The 22,626-nt window shown below is 38.9% G+C and overlaps 2 protein-coding genes across 3 annotated transcripts in view; both read left to right on the plus strand.

Annotated features, from left to right (window-relative positions):
• The window catches only part of LOC129769767 (protein I'm not dead yet-like), a 66,932-nt gene extending 60,593 nt beyond the window's left edge, over nucleotides 1-6,339 (plus strand). For both annotated transcript variants that reach the window (XM_055772236.1, XM_055772235.1), the window contains exons 2-9: nucleotides 42-154; nucleotides 219-732; nucleotides 796-878; nucleotides 2,083-2,331; nucleotides 2,395-2,601; nucleotides 2,668-2,765; nucleotides 4,999-5,279; nucleotides 5,339-6,339. In XM_055772236.1, the coding sequence (XP_055628211.1) occupies nucleotides 117-154; nucleotides 219-732; nucleotides 796-878; nucleotides 2,083-2,331; nucleotides 2,395-2,601; nucleotides 2,668-2,765; nucleotides 4,999-5,279; nucleotides 5,339-5,614 (1,746 nt within the window). In that variant the 5' untranslated portion in view covers nucleotides 42-116 and the 3' untranslated portion in view covers nucleotides 5,615-6,339. The remainder of the gene's footprint in view (nucleotides 1-41; nucleotides 155-218; nucleotides 733-795; nucleotides 879-2,082; nucleotides 2,332-2,394; nucleotides 2,602-2,667; nucleotides 2,766-4,998; nucleotides 5,280-5,338) is intronic.
• A 93-nt stretch (nucleotides 6,340-6,432) lies between these two features.
• Nucleotides 6,433-15,947, plus strand: LOC129770339 (protein I'm not dead yet-like). The gene is made up of 6 exons (XM_055773086.1): nucleotides 6,433-7,005; nucleotides 7,060-7,130; nucleotides 14,603-15,058; nucleotides 15,120-15,217; nucleotides 15,280-15,560; nucleotides 15,628-15,947. Exons 1-6 carry the CDS (start codon nucleotides 6,490-6,492, stop codon nucleotides 15,937-15,939), a joined length of 1,734 nt encoding a protein of 577 aa, XP_055629061.1. The 5' UTR covers nucleotides 6,433-6,489; the 3' UTR covers nucleotides 15,940-15,947.
• The last annotated feature ends 6,679 nt before the right edge of the window (nucleotides 15,948-22,626 follow it).

The raw sequence follows: 22,626 nt of genomic DNA on the forward strand, positions 1-22,626 counted from the left end.
TGCGTTTTTAAATCTTTCCCTCAATTGTTTCCTCTCACCAGGTATACATTTGAATGTGTCGCGCCGTTTGACGTTATTAGTGCTGCGCTTGGCACGGTTGGATAATCCATGTCAACATGACTAAAACGAACGGAATAGACGATGCGATCGCCATGTAAGTTGATCTTGAGTGCGTAGTGGCGCTATATTTAGAGCATATAATGTGTGTTTACTTCCAGGGAAGCGATCGCTGCACCCCGAGTGGGATGCTGTAAGCGGATCACCAAATTTATTGCCGTCTATTGGCGTTCCTTGGTGGTGTTCCTGGCTCCCTTCCTTGCGGCGGGAGTGTTCACGATAGACACAACGCCTGCCTACCGATGTATGTATGTGGTGTTAATCATGTCGATGTACTGGGTTACGGAAGCGATCCCATTGCCGGTCACATCGATGTTGCCGATGGTTCTGTTCCCGGTGTTGGGCGTGTTGGACACCGATAGGACTTGCATGATGTACATGAAGGAAACTATGTTGATGTTCATCGGCGGTATTATCATTGCTCTCGCGGTAGAGTTCTGCAACTTGCACAAACGTGTGGCGTTGAAGGTAATTTCCCTGATTGGATGCAGCCAGCGACGGTTAAACTTTGGTTTGATTGCCGTCACCATGTTCATCTCGATGTGGATTTCGAATACTGCCGCCGTTGCTATGATGTGTCCAATTATGCAAGCTGTCTTGGAGGAACTTGAATCGGTGAGATCGAATGCTGTTTGAAGAAAAGCTGTATTTCTAAAACGATTGTTTTTTTTTTTGTAGCAAGGACTCTGTACGATGTACGAGCGTCCGAAGAAGACCAACGAGGAGGAAGGAATGCTCGGCAAAGAAAAACAGTCCGACGAGTAAGTATTGTTGTACAATACATTGAGAACATCCAACCTCCTGGTGATATCTCGTGAAACTTTCTTCCCTGATTACGAAGTCACTCACAGATCACTCCACTTCAGGGGTCAAGACCTTTGAGTCTTGACGCAGACATTGTTATCTATTTTGTTGCGTCACGTTTGGCCTGCGAGCCCAAAATTAGTGAGAACGTCAGTTAGAACTGATTAGCGGTTCATTTTGTAACAGTATAATTGATAGTAGATGAAATTATAATTAAATCAAGCTCCAACTTAGCTGGACCGGAAATCTATTTTTTCCACAAAACATATGAATAGATCACGTCAAACGTTCACTCGCGGTCAGCTCGAGCACAACTCAATAAAATTGAGCTACAGTGATAGGCATAAAAAGCCCACCTTAGATGTTTACAAACTTTTCTCAAATCTGGAATATTTTATCAAAATCTACTACTGTAATTTTATAGAATTGTTTGTAACTGTTACTCTTCCAAATAATTAGCAATTTTTGTCATTTTTGTTAGATTTTGTTTACTCCTTTGCATGACTTCTGCAATATGTGGGAATATTGACAAAACTAAAAGCTTACTCACAAACAAAAATTCTAGAATTACTCAAAACCTTCGAGTAATCCCTCGTTTCTTCATATTATGACAAATAGATTTGTGCGGTATTGTTAGCAATCGATTTTGAAGCGATACAAACGAAATGTTGTTTACATTGTATTAAAAACAGCATTAGATAACGGTTTTCTCAATTAAAAAAAAACAATTTTGTTAAGTAAAAATAGCAATTTCATGAGTATTTATTATAAAACAACATTTTTCCTTGCATTTCTATCATATTTAGCTGGATTCAATTCATCAAACTTGAATGAAATTACGGTAGTAGTTTCTGATGAAATAGTCCAGAAATTGAGAAAAATAATTAAATATGCAAGGTGGTCTTTTTTTTATGCCTATCATTGTATCATACCTTCGCCTATTTTATTCGGTGGTCAGTATCAGTGAATGTCTTTCATCTGTCTCCATCATCCATCATCTATAATCATCTTTCATCTCCAAATGGGCTCTCAGAACGGGATACATCCGATTTTTGTATCAATGATCAGCATAACGATTGTAGTACAAAACATTAATCCTTCCAGAAACTTCCTTGTTCAGAATATTGTATGAAACCAATCCATATTTAAATCCACCCGCAGGCCACTGAAACCTTCAAAGACCACCATATGTTACTTTGTCGGCGCTGCCTATGCATCCACTCTCGGCGGATGCGGCACCATCGTTGGATCGGGAACCAATCTCACCTTCAAGGGTATCTACGAAAGTCGTTTCCCGACTGCGCCCGGTATCGACTTCCCCAAGTTCATGTTCTATAATGTACCTGGAATGTTGGTATACACTTTCCTCACTTGGGCTTATCTTCAGTGGCTGTACATGGGAATGTTCAGGTATCGTATGCTTTAAGTACCGTTCATGGAGCAACGGCGCACTAATGCTCTGCTTCCTTACAGACCAAACAGTCCCGAAGCCAAGGCAGCTGAGATCGGCGAAGAAGGCGAGGCAGTTGCGCGTCGTGTAATCGAAACCCGCTACAAGGAGCTTGGTCCGATGACGGCTCACGAGAAGAGCGTTGCTTTCCTGTTCATTGTGGCGATTGTTCTGTTCTTCACCCGTGAACCGGGTTTCATCACTGGCTGGGCAGACATTCTGCATGCGGTGTAAGACTTGCTCGATCTCGTTGTATTGAGGTTCATCTAAACAGCGTTTGCTTTATCTCGTTTCAGTAAAATTAAGGACGCAACCCCAGCCATGTTCTGTGTGATACTCTTGTTCATGATTCCGGCAAGCTGGCAGTGTTTCAAATTCTGCGCGATAAATCCAGGTCAGTTTCTTTTTGTAACTAGAACTCGTGATGTCTCGAATTCGTTGAGATTACATTCTTTGATTCGATCCTTTACTTTATTTAGTGTTACTGTCTATATTGTACATATGCAACTATAGCGTTTTCGATTTATTTAATTCTCTCTCATTATTAGTACACAAATCAAACTCCATATAACAATCCATATAATGGATGCTCGGAAGTTGTTTCTTCTTTAGTTTTGGATCCACGGTATAAATTTCTCCAAGTTATTTCCTCTCGAGCCGGGCAGCAAAAGGCTTGCGTATCGAAGTGATGAAGAATTCACAGTCAAATATTGAATTGCTGTTTTGCAACAGAACCTTATAACGTTGTTTTGTGTGTTGTCTACATGTAGGAGTTTCCTCAGAAAAACAATGTTTATGTTTGCTCGGATGGGGCACGTTCACGGCTATTTAGTAAGTATCCGCGGTTTTCTATTCAATTTCTGAATGAAATTTTGACGTAGGACTACGTCTTTCATTTCTACACTGGGGTGTAAGTTTGAAGTTTCGAAAACGAAAGTGTTACGCCGGTGAACGAGATTTTGAGCGTTAGCGATAGCTCATAGACAACTGAGCGAAATGGTATGATAAACACTTAATTCGAAAGATAGAATGTCTACGCGTTATATGCTTGTTACTTTTTGATCCAGAAACTTATTTCAATAGCCCTAAAATTGCTTTCAAAACAGACTATTCAAATCAAACCAATCGGTATATAAGCGAGTGCCGCTCGGGAATTCACTCAGTTATGATTGCGCAACGATTAAGGTACGATCGCTGGAATGGATGGATGGTTCAACGAAAGTAATCTATTCAGTCACAACAGTAGAGTTCTGAATTAACCCTTGGGACTTGTAGCAACTGCCACATGGTTGATTCTTAGTGTAGTGGCTTTGGCAGCTTGCATGCCGGTCTTGCTCGACCAGTTGCCAAATGTCATCCATCAACTTTTTCAGTGACTTCCCGACCAGAGCAAAGATGATCTTTGACATCAAAATTTCTATAAAGGAATCGACGTTTTTTTCTCTAACTTTTATATTTCAAATTCTACATCGAAGTTGTCTACTGGCGACTTCTAGAGCTTATCAAGAAAAACATTTTGCGATGCAAAACATGTCAATATCTTAATCCTACTCAATGTTATTGATGTTGTTTTTACCAAAAACTCATGATTAGAAAGTTCGTTTACCAAATACAAAAAATTACATAGGATTGAAAATCTCACATTATGTCAAATGGAAGCCCTGAAAAAAAAACGTTTCCTGCATGAATTTGTATTCGTTACGGGTTAGATGACATAACGTGATAGAATCTGGAACCAAATTCTGTTCAAAAAAGTACACCAAAATACCGTTAAAGCCAGTACTAGCTTTTTCTTCTGTTTATTCAATTATGCAGAAGAAGACAAGAAGTCCTCATTTATCATTTCTAAACACAAATCTAAATGGTTAATATCTTCATAAATATAAACCTTAATCAAATAAACCTATCACTACAGAAATATATTATGCTAATGAATAGGAAAGCGAAAGGAGAATGGGCAAGTGCATTCGAGAAGGTGAAGTGGGCTTCTAAAGAAGAACATAATATGCTTAAAATGGGTATGTTTTTTCGATTACGCTAATCACTCGCTTTGTCCTCGAGGACTATCCTCGAGTAAAACGAAAGTAAAAAGTTGAGTGTTGCTCGCTTCCGAAAATCCGTTGTTTTTTCCTGCAATTTCGTTGGTTACGTTGGAATGAGGTCATCTGCTGTTGCTAGAAGATTCCCTTGTGATTTGTACACTCTACTGCCGATGCACGTGCAGTACCACTGTTGGACCGGCCAGAGCTAAGTAGACAGAGAAAGACATTCACGAATCGCTGTCCGTAAAAATCCCGTCCCGTTGTACCGCCCGGTGAGCCTCCCGTTGCCCAACATCAAAAATCTTCGTAAGAATCGTGATAAGGTGCGGCACTAATTTCCTATGCTCTGAGGGAGTATAAGAGAGAAATGTGAGCTGAGGGAGGGATGTGATATTGCAAATTTCATTGGAAATTTGCATGGTTACGCTTGTAGGCAAAAAACAACAAAATTGCATTTTCCCAACACTAATGGTGTTGGTGATTACGTTTCCTATTCAAACATGGGCAGTCCAGTCTATAATTGGAAATTACAAACAAACAATTTTTAACACGCTGATGTAAGATTAAACCTTCTTCCTTTTTCAGGCCGCCTACCAACTGAAGCAACCCCGGGGCTGATCACTTGGAAGTACATCCAACAGAAGGTTCCATGGAGTCTAATCTTCTTGCTGGGAGGAGGTTTTGCTCTGGCCGAGGGTGGTCGTGTTTCGGGAATGTCTGCCCTATTGGGTCAATCCCTGTCTGGCCTGAAAACTCTGCCGCCACTGTTGCTGCTGTTTGTAGTGTGCCTTACCGCTCAAACTCTCACCGAGTTCACATCCAACGTCGCCATCTGTAACATTATGCTGCCGGTTCTGGCTGAGATGGTATGAATGCGCCGATAGTTGCTTTAGTATTCGTTGCAAATCATAATTTCTTTTCATAGGCTATCGCGATCGAAATACACCCGCTGTACCTTATGCTGCCGGCGGCATTGTCGTGCAGTTTTGCGTTCCATATGCCCGTGGGAACCCCACCGAATGCCATCGTAGCCGGGGTAGGAAACATCGCCATCAAGGATATGGCTGTCGCCGGTATCGGCCCGACAATCTTCACTCTCATCGTGGTGTGGGCTAGCTTCCCCACTTGGGGGGCGATCGTTTACCCCGAGTTGGCCACCTTCCCCGATTGGGCGCGACCAACGAATGCATCAGTACATTAACGTGAAAACACGGTAGAAAATATTATCTGATTGGGAACAGATGTAGTGAATGATGTCTAGTGCAAATTGCAATTAAAATAGGAACCCAAATAGGAATGCCAAAAATCAGGATTTAAGCACGTAACGGCAAGTTACGTGGAGTTTTGGAATAGTTTAGGTAGTAAATGTATTAATGCACACTTTGAGAACGCGAGATTGTCGCACTTTGAATCGCGGTGCATCATTGTTCTGGAACGTAACAACAGAAAACCCTAGAGGATGGGTACCAACAAATGATATTAACCGATGGTTGCGTTAATACCTGAGACAGCATTTTAAAGAAATACAAATTTTAGAATCGTCTGAAATACCGAGAGCATTTCGAAAACTGTATTCTTTTCTGAAAACTGAACAGTTTCTCGGAAGAACAAAAAAAACAAATACGCTTACAGTATGACGAACAATTAGTTTATTGCCCAGCCAATCATTACAGTGCACGCCACACAATCATAGCAAATATAAGTGACAGTCTTCCAATGACATGTGCAGTACTCAGAAATCATATATTTTTATAAATGAAAAACCGAAAAAAACTTGTTAGAATACGTGGAAAACTGGAAGTAACTAGTTTGTGAATAGCACAAATTTTGTTCGATGTTTACTTAAAACAATTTAGATGACAGTTAGAGCTAGGATGTTAAAAATGAAGAAATATTAATTAAATAATAAGATATTTTACTAAGAAAGTTGAACAGATACTTTTTATATATCACATTCACCATAGTTAACATAGTCCTTATGCACATCGAACTTTCTCATCTAGTGAGCAGCGGTCATTTTTGTGAGAAGTTGTGTATTAACCGTCATCGTGCTGCAGAGTTTTCATATTGAAAAAAATGGAAGAACCACCAACCGCGCCCCTGGGATGCTGCTCCCGGACGGGCAGATTCTTTTTCGCCTATTGGCGGGCGATAGTGCTGGTGATCACACCTATGATTGCAGCTTGCGTATTTTTCGTCGACACAAACCCAGCCTTCAGGTGCTTGTTCACTGTGATTATAATGGCGATCTACTGGGTTACCGAGGCGCTTCCACTGCCCATTACATCCATACTGCCAGTGATAATGTTCCCGCTGCTGGGCGTCCTGGAATCCGACAAGACCTGCATGATGTTTATGAGGGACACGTTGGTTATGTTCCTGGGGGGTATTATTCTGGCGCTTGCGATCGAGTTCAGCAATATGCATAAGAGGATTGCCCTGAAGGTGATCTCGTTGATTGGATGCAGTCATCGGAAGTTGAATTTTGGACTGATGGGGGTCACGATGTTCGTGTCGATGTTTATCTCCAATACGGCTGCCACGGCTATGATGTGTCCGATAATAAAAGCCATCCTGGAGGAGTTGGAGCAGGTAGCTCACACGAGAATTTTGTTTGATGAATTGATATAAGATATTAGTTTTTAGCAAGGATTATGCAAGATGCATCTCGAACCGGTTCCTTCGGGAAAACCAGAAGGCGCGACGGGGGCTGAGGAGTAAGTAATTTCAATCTATATGTAATGAATTTGTTACGAAAAATCACTTGGTTTCCGAAGTCGAGAAATTGTGTCGGTTCTAAGCATTTGTACCTATGAACTTTTATCTAAAAAAATCTATAATTTTCAAGAAATTTTCATAAAATGTTCTCACTTCTCGAAGAATGTACGCAATATATGAAACAGAAAGCTTGGCATAGATGCTTGGAGTATTTTACGTATATGTTCCTATTTAAATTCAATTTTTCTTAGATTTATTTTTTGTCCAATGTAATTATGTTGCTGTAATTTTGTTTTCACCTGGAGCAAAAAAATTCTGTGAATTTGAGAAACTTGTTTATGGCTGAATAAATTTGATAATCTACTGTTAATATTATAAAAATAACATTTTAGCGGTATTTATTATTAACTAGCTGACCCGGTGAACTTCGTCTCGCCCAAAGTTATATTTTGATTTAAATTCTTTCGAACATTTACGTTTTCTTTCCGAGCGAACGATCGTGGGTTCAATCGCAGAACCATTCATTGATTGATGTTTGAGGGAACCGCGGGTAAGACGGACAGTGGGACATGGTGGTTGATTTGTATAGTTGCATTATGAATTTCAAATTTCTGTTGATGGGAACCCCTTCTACATGCTATTCCAGAATATTTAAACCATCCTATGATAATGAATACTGATCAAAAGTGATATAGGGAAACAAAAACCGAAAATCAAACATGATTCCGCGTGTGGATGCAATTTTTGCGGCTTCGATATTGTAACAAACGAATTGTCACATATTAATAAAAGATATTTAAAAAAGGAACGGAAAACAGGAGATAGGGAAAAAACAAGTTTTAATTAAAAATAACCCATGCAAACACCGTGCGCAAACGAACGCGTTACAAAACGCATTGAGTGCGTTGAGGCTCTCTCTCAAAACCGCAGAAAAAGCTTCCAACGGTCATACTCGGAAGCTTCCTGGCGCGAAAAAACAGGGCTCGCTCTCTAGTTTCTGGACCTCTGGCCGATACGGACGCACCAAAGAGTCGGACGAAGAAACGCGAGTGTAATCGCTGTTGGAAAAACGCGGGATTATTCCACTTGTGCGTCTAAAATACCGGTCGCGAGTGAAATATATTCGTTGAACGCGGAATGAAAACGAATAGGGAATCGCTGGTGCCAAAAAGCGATCCCAGTGTATCGCGAAACGATAGCGCCGAGTTCGCGTTAACGTGGCCGCAAAAAAAGCCCGCTTGGAACGACGGTGGAACACGGCCCATCCTAATTGTTAGGCTGCCCCTGAGTGCTTACGGTGAGTCTGCATGCTCGTGGGTTTGTCAATTAACCCCAACTTACAATATTAAGCATTTTGAGTGATTTAAGGTGAAGGTGGAAGCTAGCCACAAATTGCTGCCACAATGGCGCTCATTTCTTTCATCTCCCTCCCTCACCCCTCGCCCGAAAATCAATAATTTTGCGAAACAGTGCCAAGAAAATGATCGCTTTCGCACATCTCCCATCAAGTAATATCAACCAAACTCTAATCGATTACTCACAAGATATTAAATTTTCAGCTGCTGTCGCACTGTATAGTGAAAAACGTCGGAAAACTGCAAATTGTATTGCAGAGCTCGGAACACTGTCACGGCTGCCTAAAACAGTAAACGGAAAAGTATTACATTCAATCAAAATGACACGGCCAACGAAGAGAAGGGTTAAGGCTCTCCAACGTGAATATGTGAAAACAATACACGATAAACGAAGGAAAATATTAAGGAATTATCAACATCGAGTTACTATGCGGAAGAACTTATTAATACCAAAAGAGCCCCGATTCGCATGTGTTATAATATTTTTTTTTATTTTATCTGTATCATAGTGATTTTCAACTCATTTGGCTGGTTCGTCACTTTTCCTTCCATTTTTTTGAAGAATGTCGGGAGTGAGAATTGAAATCGTGACCTTCAGCGTGAGAGGCATGGATGTTACCACTACGCCAGATCGCCTCCGTATTATAAATTTGCTCATGATACGCTCGCGTATAATCAGAATTTTACTTCATATGCAAATGCACCTTCTATATATATTTATATTTGCAATTATTCAACGGAACATAGCGGTCATACATTTTACATTAGTATTGAATTATTATTTTTTTCAAATGTATTCAAAGACTCGTGTCAATGAAGCGCCACACAGTCTGATAAATGAATTTGATCTGTTTACGTGTGCTTTGCTCTTCTTTCACAAACACTATTACCCAATTTTCACACGTGATTTTATCTATACTACCACAATGGCTTCCTTCCACCTTGCAAAATTGCAAAATTGAATTCGCTAATGGTTATATTTCGGTTTATGAGTTGACAGAGAAGCGATATTAGGTATGTACGAAAAAGTAAATTCTTTCGTAAGTGGTAAATTTGAATTATTCAAATAATTGCACGGGTGGGGTTGAAATGGACGTCACATCCAATGCACGATGGAAAGTGAAGGGAATTATATTGAACTCTTTTTTTTATCGCTTTCTCTTTTTGTTTTATTTCAGTTACTGGATGCACAAACACTGAGAGAGAGAGCGAAATTATTCCTCTCGCGAGCGATAAACTTCTACCCTTTGTATATTATTGACCTGTTCGTATTCCCCCCACTACATGTTCATTATACCCGCATCGATAAAAATGTTCCACTTTTTAGCTTGTTTTAATTTCAGTAAAAACATAAAAAAACCTATTTTTATATAATGTTTGACCAATTACTGTAAGAAACTGCTTTTAAGTTTTGGACATGAGTTTCCAAAGATACAATTGAAGTTTTCCTTAACATGTCCGTCTTACCCCCATCTCCCCTACCAGTGTTTGCCGATTGATGCTTTTAACCCTCCTGTACTCGCGTGCAAAATCATAACACGTATACTCGCGCACGGTGTCACAGACCGAAAATTGAACTTCTCTGTTGACATTGTGTATTTTTCAGGCTTTATTGGCATTTATTTTAGGAAGAGGGTATGATTGAATGAAAAAACTCCAAAAAATACTTTTTGTTCGTCTTTATTATGTTTTAATAGTCTCCTCAAAACAGAGTATTTTAGATACTCCAACACAAATAACTAAATTCGAAACTTTCACTGTTATTAATTAAAAGTAAGCAACTGAATATAATTCATGGAAGTATAAAGAGCTATAAAATAACATAAAAACGTATTAATCGATTGTGGTTTCATTGGAGTAAGAATCAGTATGTAGCATAACTGCATACTCGAAACAAACATATTTTTTTTACATTTCAGCAGTTGTTGTGGGTTTTTGTCGGGTCTTTTATTGAAGAGAAGGATGTATACCGACCTTCTATGTGATCACCAGATGATAAAGGTTCTGGAATCTAAAGTTTGCATATTTCTAATATTGTTTGTCTCTGTATTCTTTGTACATTAAGAATTATTGCCTTTTTATAGATAGTGCATAAAAAGATGATATAAAAGGATTTCTAGGAACTTGCTTTTCTTTCTCTTGTTTTCTTGTTGATATTGTTCATTATAAAAAAAATATCCCCGAAACTGTAACTGTTAAAAATTACCATAAGCGACCGATTAGTTTAAAGTTTACTGTTAACAATTCTTCCACAAATGAATTTCTTTCACAAGTGTGTATATGTATGACCATTATATTTAGCGAATAACTATACGAAAGTCGAACATTTATATGTTGCTATTGAACGTATAAATCTAACGACGAATATATCGGCGAATAGTTAATATAGGGTTGGGGAAAAAGAAATGTCGTATTTCTGATCGAAATTTGACGCTTTATTTAACATACTTAAAAATATCCAATTTGAGTCAAATATGCGCCGTTTTGTTCGCAAACTTGTTGCCATCTAGAAAGCAACTTCATTATCCCCCCCTTATAAACCCCCCCCCCCCTTCCTTATTAGCAAAAAAACTCAGACAGCCAGTTTTCGCAAGCCTCTTTTGAAGCCAACTTAGTATCACCAAGAGCGTTTTGCATGGACCGGAAGAGATGATAATCACTTGGAGCCAGGTCCGGACTATACGGTGGGTGCAATAGGACATCCCATCCGAGCTCCCGTAGCTTCTGGCGGGTAATCAAAGATGTGTGAGGCCGAGCGTTGTCCTGGTGGAAAACAGCACCATTCCTATCGATCATTTCTGGCCGCTTCTGGTCAATCGCCTGCTTCAAATGGTCAAGCTGCTCACAGTAGAGAACCGAGTTGAGGGTCTGGCCATAGTTGAGCAGCTCATAGTGGATGATTCCCTTCCAATCCCACCAAACACACAGCAAAACCTTCCTGGCCGTCAATCCGGGCTTGGCGATGGTTTGGGCCTGCTCACCGCGCTTCGACCACGACTTTTTCCGCTTTAGGTTGTCGTACGTGATCCACTTTTCATCACCAGTCACCATCTTCTTCAAAAATGTGTTGAGTTCGTTCCGTTTCAGCAGTGCATCGCAGGCGTTGATTCGGTCAAAAAGATTTTTTGCGTCAACTCGTGTGGCACCCATACATCCAGCTTTTTTTTTTTGGAATCCAATCTTCTGCAAATGGTTCCAAACGGTTTTATGGTCTATACCCAGTTCCTGGTCAATCGAGCGAGTGCTCACATGCCGGTCTACTTGGATGATTTCAACGATTTTATCGGTTTCCACGACGATTGGCCAACTAGTACGGGGTGTATCTTCGACAGCCACTACACCAGAACGAAATCGATCAAACCAACGCTGTGCTGTGCGAATCGTTGCAGTATTGGGTGCATAAACTACACGATTTTTTTCGGCCGCCTTCGTTACAGTTTTACCTCGCAGGTAGTAAAAACGTAAAATATGGTGAATTTCTTGCTTGGTGGACTCCATCTTTGACGCGCTATAACTTGAGACTGAAAAGGACAATCACAACACTGTCAAAACGACACTTGTAGCACAGATTGTCGTCTTTGAATAGCCGTATAGTATGACCCGATGCGATAAGTACAACACAAGATATATTTAAGTGTTGCCATATATTGACAATATACGACATTTCTTTTTCCCCAACCCAATATATAGATCCGTTCAATCCAGTTACTGAAATCAAATAAGAATAGTCCGGTAATGATCTTATGCATTATACACAATAAATATTCCACGCCACTAACAATAATTTATACATTTCATTCAACAATATTCTAGAATATGAAAAAAGGCACTTGTCCAAAAAAGTTACTCCTATACTATATTTTCTTCTTTGCCTCTAACATATACGTATCGAACCTCTCCATGTGTCATGAAACAGCAGGATCATACAGCGAATGTGCAAGCGCAAAGCGAATGATTCATATTCAACTAATGTAGCAGATCCCGATCCATTAGTCTCAGAGAGTGCAAACTGAATGATTATTTAGCTATGTAGAAGCCCAGGGAAGGGTAATCAGAATATTTTTTTTCATTTTTAACGCTGCCATCCCTTGAAATGTATGTAATCATATAAACCGCATAGTTTTACTAGCAACACTGCTACGGTGAGAAACAAAAACTCTCTCGTTTTAGTCCTTTTCCTATTCGCTTCTCTCCGCAAATTGTGCAGCGGTTTTCGCTATAGAAGAATATACGATATAGACGATATATGAGGTTGAAGCATGCATGCTTCGAAAATGGTGTGCGATGTTAGGTACAGCTGGGATACGCATTTAACAGGCTTTGTTCCCTCGCTTCGTATAATCATTTTGTGCAACACAAGTGATTACTGTCATTCATACAAGTATCTGAATGATCCACTCATATTTGGTTATATATTCGTGAGAAGTTACTCATGAGACATTGTGTGTTATTTGATTTTTATCGATATCCAGTTTACATTTTACATTTTTTTTTATTAATCCGTTTATTTTTACAGGCTCAGTTACATAGGTTGAAAGGAGCCAGACTCATAACTATATTTTTACTAAAATATATTAAGATGTTTACTTAATTCTATGATTTACAAAATAGGGAACCGACTAATCGCGGTCACTCGAGTCGAGAAGGATGACACATTTTCATTAGGAAAAGGATGGGATGTAAGGAGATTGTAATAATGTTCACACTCACACTCACATTTCACACTCATTTGTTAAAACTATTCTTACATTTAAAATGTATTTGTAATTTAACATATTTTAATGTTAGTAGGAAGGGAACCGAAAGCTCGCGCAGGACGAAAAGGAAGGGAAAAGGATGTAAGAACAATCACACTCGAAGATCGATAGCTTTAAGGAAAACATATATGCGGGACATGTAATCAAGATCTAGCCGGGCCAACACATCTCTCACTGGTACATTGGGCTGCCTTCCTCGGGCCCGAAGGGAGTTTACTAAATTCGATCTGGTGACAAGATACAACTCACATGACCAAACAACGTGTTCGATGTTGTGGTAGTCATGGCTACACACGCAGAGATTGCTGTCGGCAAGATTAGAACGAAAAAGTAGCCTCTTGGACATGAGTCGGGAGAAGGTGCGAATAAAGTCCCGACTCAAGTCCAGACTTTTGAACCACGGTTTGAGGCTAACCTTAGGGATAATTGAGTGGAGCCACCGGCCCAACTCATCTTCGTTCCATTTGCGTTGCCAGTTAGCGATGGTATTATATTACGAATTATATTACGAACTAAAGAATAAAATTCATTGAAGGCGATTTGACGCTGATAAATGTCGCCTTCAATCGCACCCACTTTGCTAATAAGTCAGCCCTCTCATTACCCGGAATTGAGCAATGTGAAGGGACCCAAACAAAAGTGAAGACCTAACAGCGTCTGAATAAAGCACTTAAAATTTCTCGTATTCTCAAGGAAGTTCGGCGACTAAATAGAGCCAAGTATCAAAACTCCAAATACCCAAAAGGATTTTATGTTGCTAAATATTATTATATACAATAATGAGACGATAGTGTTTTATTTTTGGAATTCCAATCGATATTTGCGTTTAAAAAAAGGTAATCACTGAAGCACCATGACTTCTACTTTTTTACATTTTCATTTCCACTTTTTACATTGAATACATTTCGTCCTAGGTGCGGAACGCAATATCAGGTAATCAGTACAAAATATCTACTACAGTGTCAACGAAAGAGCAGAGTTAGGCGTTGCATTCATAATGCTAGAGAAGAAATGGAAACGAGTCGTTCAATGCGAGCTGATAACAAATATCTGCGTGCTGAAGATCTAATACAATTTACGATTTCATCATTATGTCCATTGTGAACTTTGTATTGTTTTAATAAACATCGGTGGCAGATTTTTAAAGCGATCTATGGAAAACAATACCAGAAGCCTTCATTCAGTGAAGAAATGACATGAGCATACTTGTTGATAAAGTTAACGCTACAATCTCGTTAATTTTTGTTTGGCACTTCTATGTAGCATTGAATATCAAGCATAATGAATACGAATTATAAATCTTGATTCAAACGACTATCGTAACTCATGTTCCTACGGTTATCTCCCAACTATTTGCAGACCAAAGTTACCGAGTAAAGTAACCGTGTGCTACTACACAGGAGTGGCATTCGCAGCCAACATTGGTGGTTGCGGAACACTGCTGGGATCCGGTACAAATCTAACCTACAAAGGAATCTACGAGAGCCGATTCCCCGACGGAAATCAAGTGGACTTTCCCGGATTCATGGCATTCAACGTGCCGGGGATGCTAGTGTCGACGCTTCTCGTGTACATATATCTTCAGGTAGTTCTGATGGGTTTGTATAGACCCAAAAGCGCAGCAGCAGCTGACGCTACAATGAGCCCAGAGGGGGAGCAAACAGCACGCCGAGTGCTGATGGCTCGACTAGAGGAGTTGGGTCCGATGACGAGCCACGAAATCGGCGTTGCCGTGCTGTTCGTGTTTTCGATATTTCTCTATTTTACCAGACAACCAGGCTTCATGAAGGGATGGGCGGACGTTTTGTCGACTGTGTAAGTTGTAGTCAACCGTTCGGGTATCGCATATGTATGAATACTCGTAATCTATTCACAGGAGGATCCAAGATTCTGCCCCTGCCATTATCACGGTGGTGTTGATGTTCATAATACCTGCCAACTGGAAGTGGTTAAACTATTTCAAACTAAAACCAGGTATTGCAAGAAATGTTAACTTCATTAATGAACAGTTTAATCAAATTAGAAACAATTTTCAGCTGAGTTGCCAAAGGTGGCAACAACGGGTCTAATAACGTGGCAATTTATAAACGATAAAATGCCTTGGAAGTTGATGTTCCTCCTGGGAGGTGGCTTCGCACTGGCAGAAGGTGGAAGGGTTACTGGAATGGCACATATGATTGGCCAATCGCTTTCTGTGTTGAATGAATTACCGGTGCTGGTGATATTGTTTATAGCTCTGGTCGCAGCCCATGGACTGACAGAGTTTGCGTCGAACGTTGCTATTTGTAACATTATTCTACCAGTTCTAGCGGAAATGGTAATTGCTTAAATTTGTACGTTTTCGAAGTTTGACACTGTTTTAATTTAAACATTTTATTTTTCAGTCTGTGGCTATAGAGCTCCACCCTATGTATCTTATGCTGCCGGCAGCTGTTACGTGCAGTTATGCCTTCATGCTTCCTGTTGGAACACCTCCCAATGCTCTTGTCGTTGGATTGGCCAATATTCAATCTAAGGATTTGATGATTGCTGGAGCTGGTGCTAAAGTTATAACACTGCTTGTTACGTGGTCAATTTTTCCTCTCCTGGGACCTTTGATTTATCCTGAAATGAATTCCTTTCCGGAGTGGGCCTGGTCAGACAAAAATGCTACAGACGATTTGATGAAACAATATTGGCTCCGATACGATGAGTGAAGCTGAAGCGAACAATTTTGTGTTTTGCATTGGTTAGCGTAATAACTGTAAAGAATTAAATTAGCGTAGTAATTTAATAGGTTATATTATTATCACCTGTAATTTGATCCATTGTTAAATGAAATATTATCAAAAGAATTGTACTCAAAGTTTGGTCTTTCTCTTTTTAACCGGTTTATTTTACTTGACCTGTGTTTTAATGTTACTTCTTGTTGAAATCATTGAAAGACAGCATGAGTGTAATTTTAGCTTAAGAAGTGTTGGGTATTAATACGGTGCTATGTAATAATATATCCTTTGGTTTGGCTACGAATTCATTGCTCGTAAACATAAGAAGCAGCTGAATGAAAGTCTTGGATTTGTTTGTATTGATGATAAAGACTTCGAATCCTAAGACCCACAGACAGATGGACTGGGAATATAAATTGAATCGAATTCCATTTTTCAAATTGTCACACAATCTCGATAATTAGTGACGTTTTGACGTAGAACTACATCTTTCATTTCTATACTGGGGCGTAAGTTCAAAGTTTCTAAAACGAGAGCGTTACGCCGGAGCAACAAGATTTTGAGCGTTAATACCTCCTAATCAACTGAATGAAATGGTATGATACCTACTTCATTAGAAAAATAAAATGTGTACGCGTTATATGCTTGTTACTTATTGATCCAAAAACTTGTTTCAATAGTTCAAAAATTGCTTTGAAAGTAAGCTAATGTAATCATAACAATCAGACTTATTGACGATGCATGCTTTTGTGATGAAAGGAATGAGTTCGGTTCTCTTCGGTTCTTCGGTTGTTCTTTTTCGGTTCAATTCAGGACCACCAACAAGCTCAAAAGAGTTGAATTTCATCTGTATCCCTGTGTAAATAATTCCATATTCACACTCATTCACTCACACACTAACAAGAAAAACTTTCAGCGTTCTTTCAAAATATCAATTAATTCATTCATTGAGAATTAAAGGACGATTGACCATTGGGTCCCTTAAAAACAAGAAAAGAACATCATTAAGAAAGGGTTCAGATGCAACTTTAACACTAGGTTTACGGACGTTTCTGATACACCATCTTTACGAACACGCGTCAATTTGGAGGAAGAAAAAAAAATAGACATCAATAAATATTTACCTAAATATTTACCGCTGCCATACAAATGAAACACAAATTTCTGCATTACTCGAGAATTAATCACGCAAATGGAACGAAATGTGGCAAGTGGAGGTTTTAGAGTGCAATCAATGTTTCTATGGTGGCAAGACACTCCACCCTCCTCTTCAAAGGGGGGCTGCCATACAAATGAAACACAAATTTCTGCATTACTCGAGAATTAATCAGGCAAACGAAACCAAATTTGGCATGTGGAGGTTTTAGGGTGCAATAAATGATTTTATGGTGGTTACTTCTCCTCCCTCCTCCCTCTCATAAGGTGGGCTGTCATACAAATGAAAAACAAATTTCTGCATAACTCGAAAACTAATCAAGCAAATGGAATCAAATTTGGCAAATTTTGGAAGATTTTAGAGGGCGAAACGTTTCTATGGTAAATAGACACTCCTTCCTCCTCCATGGGAAGAAGAAAGAGGGGTCTGTGTCCGAAAATAATCTGATATTATAATGATGAGTTTTGGTAGAAGTACTAGGAATTTTTTAGTAAAAGGTAAATTCAACGGGGTCGATTAGAAGATCAATCAATGAACAGTTCTGCGATTGGACTTATGAATTTGCGCTTAGTAAGAAAACGTGAATGTTTGAAGGTATTGATAACAAAAAACAAATTTTGGGCAGGACGAAGTTTGCCGGTTTCCTTATAAAATTTCCTTATATTATTTCCTTATAAAATTCGAATGACGCGTAAACCTAATGTTAAACAAAGGATTATCATTCCAACGTTAGTCTTACGTCCACCTTACGGTTATATCACTTAAATCATTATAATTTTTTTATTTATAAACTAGCTAACCCGGCAAACTTCGTCCCGCCCATTTACTTGATTAATTCACGAGTAATGCAGAAATTTGTGTTTTATTTGTATGGCAGCCACCCCTAAGAGAGGGGGGAGGGGTATCTAACCACCATAGAAACATTCATTGCACCCTAAAGTTTCCATATGCCTAATTTGGTTTAATTTGCTTGATTAATTCTCGGGTAATGCAAAAATTTGTGTTTCATTTGTACGGCAGCCCCCTCTAAGAGAGGGGGAAGGAGTATCTTAACACCATAGAAACATTTATTGCATCCTAAAACCTCCACATGCCAAATTTGGTTTCATTTGCTTGATTAATTCTCGAGTAATGCAGAAATTTGTGTTTCATTTGTATGGCAGCCCCCCCTATGAGTGGGGGAAGGACTGTCTAACCATCATAGAAACATTTATTGCACCCTAAAACTTTCACATGCCAACTTTGGTTTTGTTTCCCCTTCCCCGGCCCCAAAAACCCCTACATACCAATTTTCATGTCGATCGGTTCAGTAGTTTCCGAGTCTATAAGAATCAGACAGACAGACAGACATCACTCTATATATATATATATATATATATATATATATATATATATATATATATATATATATATATATATAGATTACCGAATTTAGTTTAGTTCTATCCACTTCACTACCGCAGCAACATCAAAGTGTGTTCTCTTACTCAATCGCTAGTAGAGTAATGAGGGGACATAGGATTCCTGAATCCGTTCTGGAATCCATTATTATTACCCCTCCAAAGTTTTAATGTTGGTGTTTTCATCGTTCTGAAGGGTTTGAATAAAACTGAGGTTATTGTTGCGTATCGTTTCAAATATAATGCACGAAATTGTAGCCTGAGCATTAGGGGATTTAGTAAACTTTGTGTAGACTACATAATTATGTAAAAAATACCGCTTTCGATTCGCATGGAGTTTGGACTGTTCTAAGTGAACGTTCTCTAAAACAATTCATCGAATTGAAAACGACCGGAATATATCAGGAAAGTCAACACAAAGGCGGTTTTTCTTGAAGATAGTGCCCCGTCACACAGCTACTCAATTTGGATTAACCACAGCATGCGACTTATTCACCAGACTTGACTCCTCTCGATGTCCTTCCACGAGAGCTGTCAAACTCCCAAACCGTTAGATTCAACCCATATGAGCCAACTAGTGAACTGGCATATAGCTGGCTGGATAATTTAGTAGCAACCGTGGAAATCTATGGCTGGTCCTACCTTACCAAATTTCTGTTTACGGAAACGCACTTGAAGGGATCAGTACGACTTTGGTGGAATGAAACACAAAAGTTGGAGTGGAGAAAAAGTGGCTATATTCAAATCGTTTAATTTTTGAATCGTTGGACTTCATATCCATTTACGAGAGGTTGTTAAAACGAAAGAAACGATTTTCGGGTTTCGATCGAAACCTATTTATATGATCAAGTGATACTTGCCTGAAAGGACAAATTTGATGAATAAACCATTAGGGGTAGTGGGGGCAAATTGGTCACTGGTGCCAAAGTGTTCACCTGCTTGTTTGGCAGTACAGTTATGCCTCGATATAAGGTAACTTTAGTTTTTCTTTCGTTACGAGTTACGTTATATCGAAGCAAAAAAAAATTTGTTGATGCAAATCTATTCATGATTACTCAAAAATGCACAAAAACAAATTTTCTATCCCCCGACAGTGTTTATAAACTTTTCTTATGCCCATTTGAGACAATTTTCGTAAACAAACATGATCAGCTGTAAGTAGAGGAAAAGGTCTGAAAAGATTGAAATGAAATTGGTATCAATGTTCATTTTATAGTTTTTATGTTTAAGGGAGTGTGACTGTGCTGACAGATTGAGTGGTTATAACATACATTATAACATACAATAGCATATGTGTTGTACTAAAACTTGACATTAAAATTTGGAACAAAAAAATCATTGCAGCCAACTCTAGTGAAGTATGCGGTGTGCAGGAACAGCGATAAATTGTGAGTTTGAATGTTTATGCATCCTGCAAGAGTTGGGGCAATAAGTATTGTCATGCAGTATGTATGCTCCGCTAATTCGCCGTCGTTGTGCTCCCGTGGCCGAGTGGTTACCTAAACACCTAACATTCCCGGTTCGACTCCCGTTCTGGTTAGGGAAATTTTTCTTCAAAGAAATTTCCTCCGACTTGCACTGTGGTCACGTGTATGCTAGAGCTTGCCACTCAGAATGCATTCAAGGCGTGAAATTTGGCTTAGAACCTCAATAAGTCAATCAGTTACAATTCAACTTTGCTAGCCTTACTTTATCTCCAAATGGAAATTCCTCTGAATTTGGTGTTGAAACATGTTCAAAATTGTGCTAAAGGTTCGCAAAATGCCATAATAATACCAACAATATATGGTTGAAGGCATGCTTATTTCATAAGCGAAATTGTTGTGAAGTGTAATACAAAACAATCCATATATTGCTTTTCACAGGTTCCTTTTTTATTAAAAAATAACCTATCAGCAGTTCAATGGGCCGTAAGTAACGCAACTACAGATGTGACTTCAAGTCAACTTGTGGTGATGCCAATACACTCAGTTTTCATATCCATTCGCAGTAACTTTATAGCGAATGCAGTGTTCGTTCTACGGACAATATAGATAGAGAAAATGTTACAATTCAGACGCCGCCCGTTTTCACGGCCGAAGGCTTAGGTTAGTTTTTTAGATTGACTTTTTTCAAGGCTAGATGTGAACTGTTAAATTTTAAAGCTTCCATAATTTGAACAATGTTGATCATTCTTAAGTCACAGTCTCCCTCCAACAAGCAGACAACATTTTTTCTCAATACTGAGGTCAGCCACATCTGTTTTGCTCGATACAAAGGAAGAATGGAAAATAGATATCGCACACACTGGTGCAATTTCATTCCGGTGGAGGCACTACGTCGATTTTCATCCTGTCTGATGAAGAGTGCTTCTCTGTTTTTACACCACATCTTTTCTGCATCTGTACTGGGGTTCTCGCGGGTTATAATTTCGTAGAGCTATGTTAACAATGTGGTCGTAACACCACTCGGCCCGCGATACCATAACTAACACGTGTTTGTGGCTCATCTGGAAAAAAAAGGTTGAGTACCGTTGCTCTGCACCCAAACTAGCGTTGGCAGAAAACATTTCATCTTTGGCAGAAATGATGTCATTGAGTGTGCTGGAGAGTCAAATGCGCAAATAATGAGCTGTTTTAAAAGCTTAAAAATGGTTTGTATGTATGCGTGCCGACATCTCTTTCTGTTTTCTTTTCTCATTTCATTTGGGATTGTGCCAAAAAAAAAGTATGTACGACGTCAATGGGGATCGAACCAAGGCCGGCTGGAATGCAAAGCTATTTTTTACGACCACGCTATTCACATGACTAATGATGCTTCAGCAGTTGTTCAGCAAATACGTGATAATATTGCACCTGATTATAAAATTGGAAGTTGGAAAGTGTTTTCTGAGAGTAAAAAAGGAGCGCATGAAGGAGAACAATATCTACCTTGGTCTGGGCCGTGTATGTTGCAAAGTATGCGGAAAGCTTATTTGTCTTTTGTTTCGCTCGCTCGTATTAATCTTATATTGCTGTATCATGTATGTTATACAAATGCTCATCAGTATTTGTGAGTCATGACATTTTCTGTTATGTTATGTCTCATTTAATGTCATAAATCGGGATGACAAAACATGAGCTAAAAATCATTTTTGAGTGTAGGAGCTGTGACTGATTTATGGGATATCCGAACGTTCACAACTGTGAATTAGTTATACAATTCAGCAAAGTTGTTCGTTCAGGATGTCTGTTTTCAAAAAAAAGGGTAGATTGTGATTAAGCAAAGAAATTCGCAGTTCGGTTATAGCTGAGACATGGTTTTGTTCATGTAACCGATCAACGAAAGCCTTTGGTTTTTTTCTGAACCCCTGCTATTCTCAAAAGTACATAAAAAAGGTTTGGTGCAACTATTGCATTCCTTTCTAATTTTTATAAACTTTAATATGGTAACCCACAATGCTCAACTAGGGGAACCCGGGGCAAGAGTCTGATTCTGATTATTTTGCCTATTTCCATCTTTTACAATTATTTAATTACAGAACTTTGTTTTATACAGATACTGCATATATCTCACATATTATCAGCCATAACCTTAAATATTTTTTATTGGAAAACAGATATATACTAACTGAGCTTGATATAACTGCAATATAAGAACGCACAGGCGCAAATTAACGAAATACCCTCAGTGTCTATATGTTTGCATGACTCCACCCATAAATACAAATAGAATAATAATTTTTCTTCAACTTACTGTATGAACTAATTTAAATCGTACGCATTTATTTCAATAAAAAATATTTTTTTTTTTTTTTTTTTTTTTTATATCTGTATTATAGTGACTTTCAACTAATTTGGCTGGTTCGTCACTTTTACTTCCATTTTTGGAAGAATGTCGGGAGTGAGAATTGAACTCGTGACCTTTACCGTGAGAGGCATGGATGTTACCACTACGCCAGATCGCCTCCAAAATAAATTTGTTATCTCTCAACATCCGGGACAAAAGGAGCCGTTATTACCGGGGTAAAAATGTCATAGTCGTAACCTCGAATTCGATCTGTCAAACGCAAATAGTGTAATCGTGGTTGTGTTTGTTGTGGTCATGGTTTGTAAATATGAACATATTTCGTTCCGAAACCAGTGGCAGATGGAAACTATGGTT

Source organism: Toxorhynchites rutilus, chromosome 2 (assembly GCF_029784135.1).
Source record: "Toxorhynchites rutilus septentrionalis strain SRP chromosome 2, ASM2978413v1, whole genome shotgun sequence".
NCBI classification, from domain to species: Eukaryota; Metazoa; Arthropoda; class Insecta; order Diptera; family Culicidae; genus Toxorhynchites; species Toxorhynchites rutilus.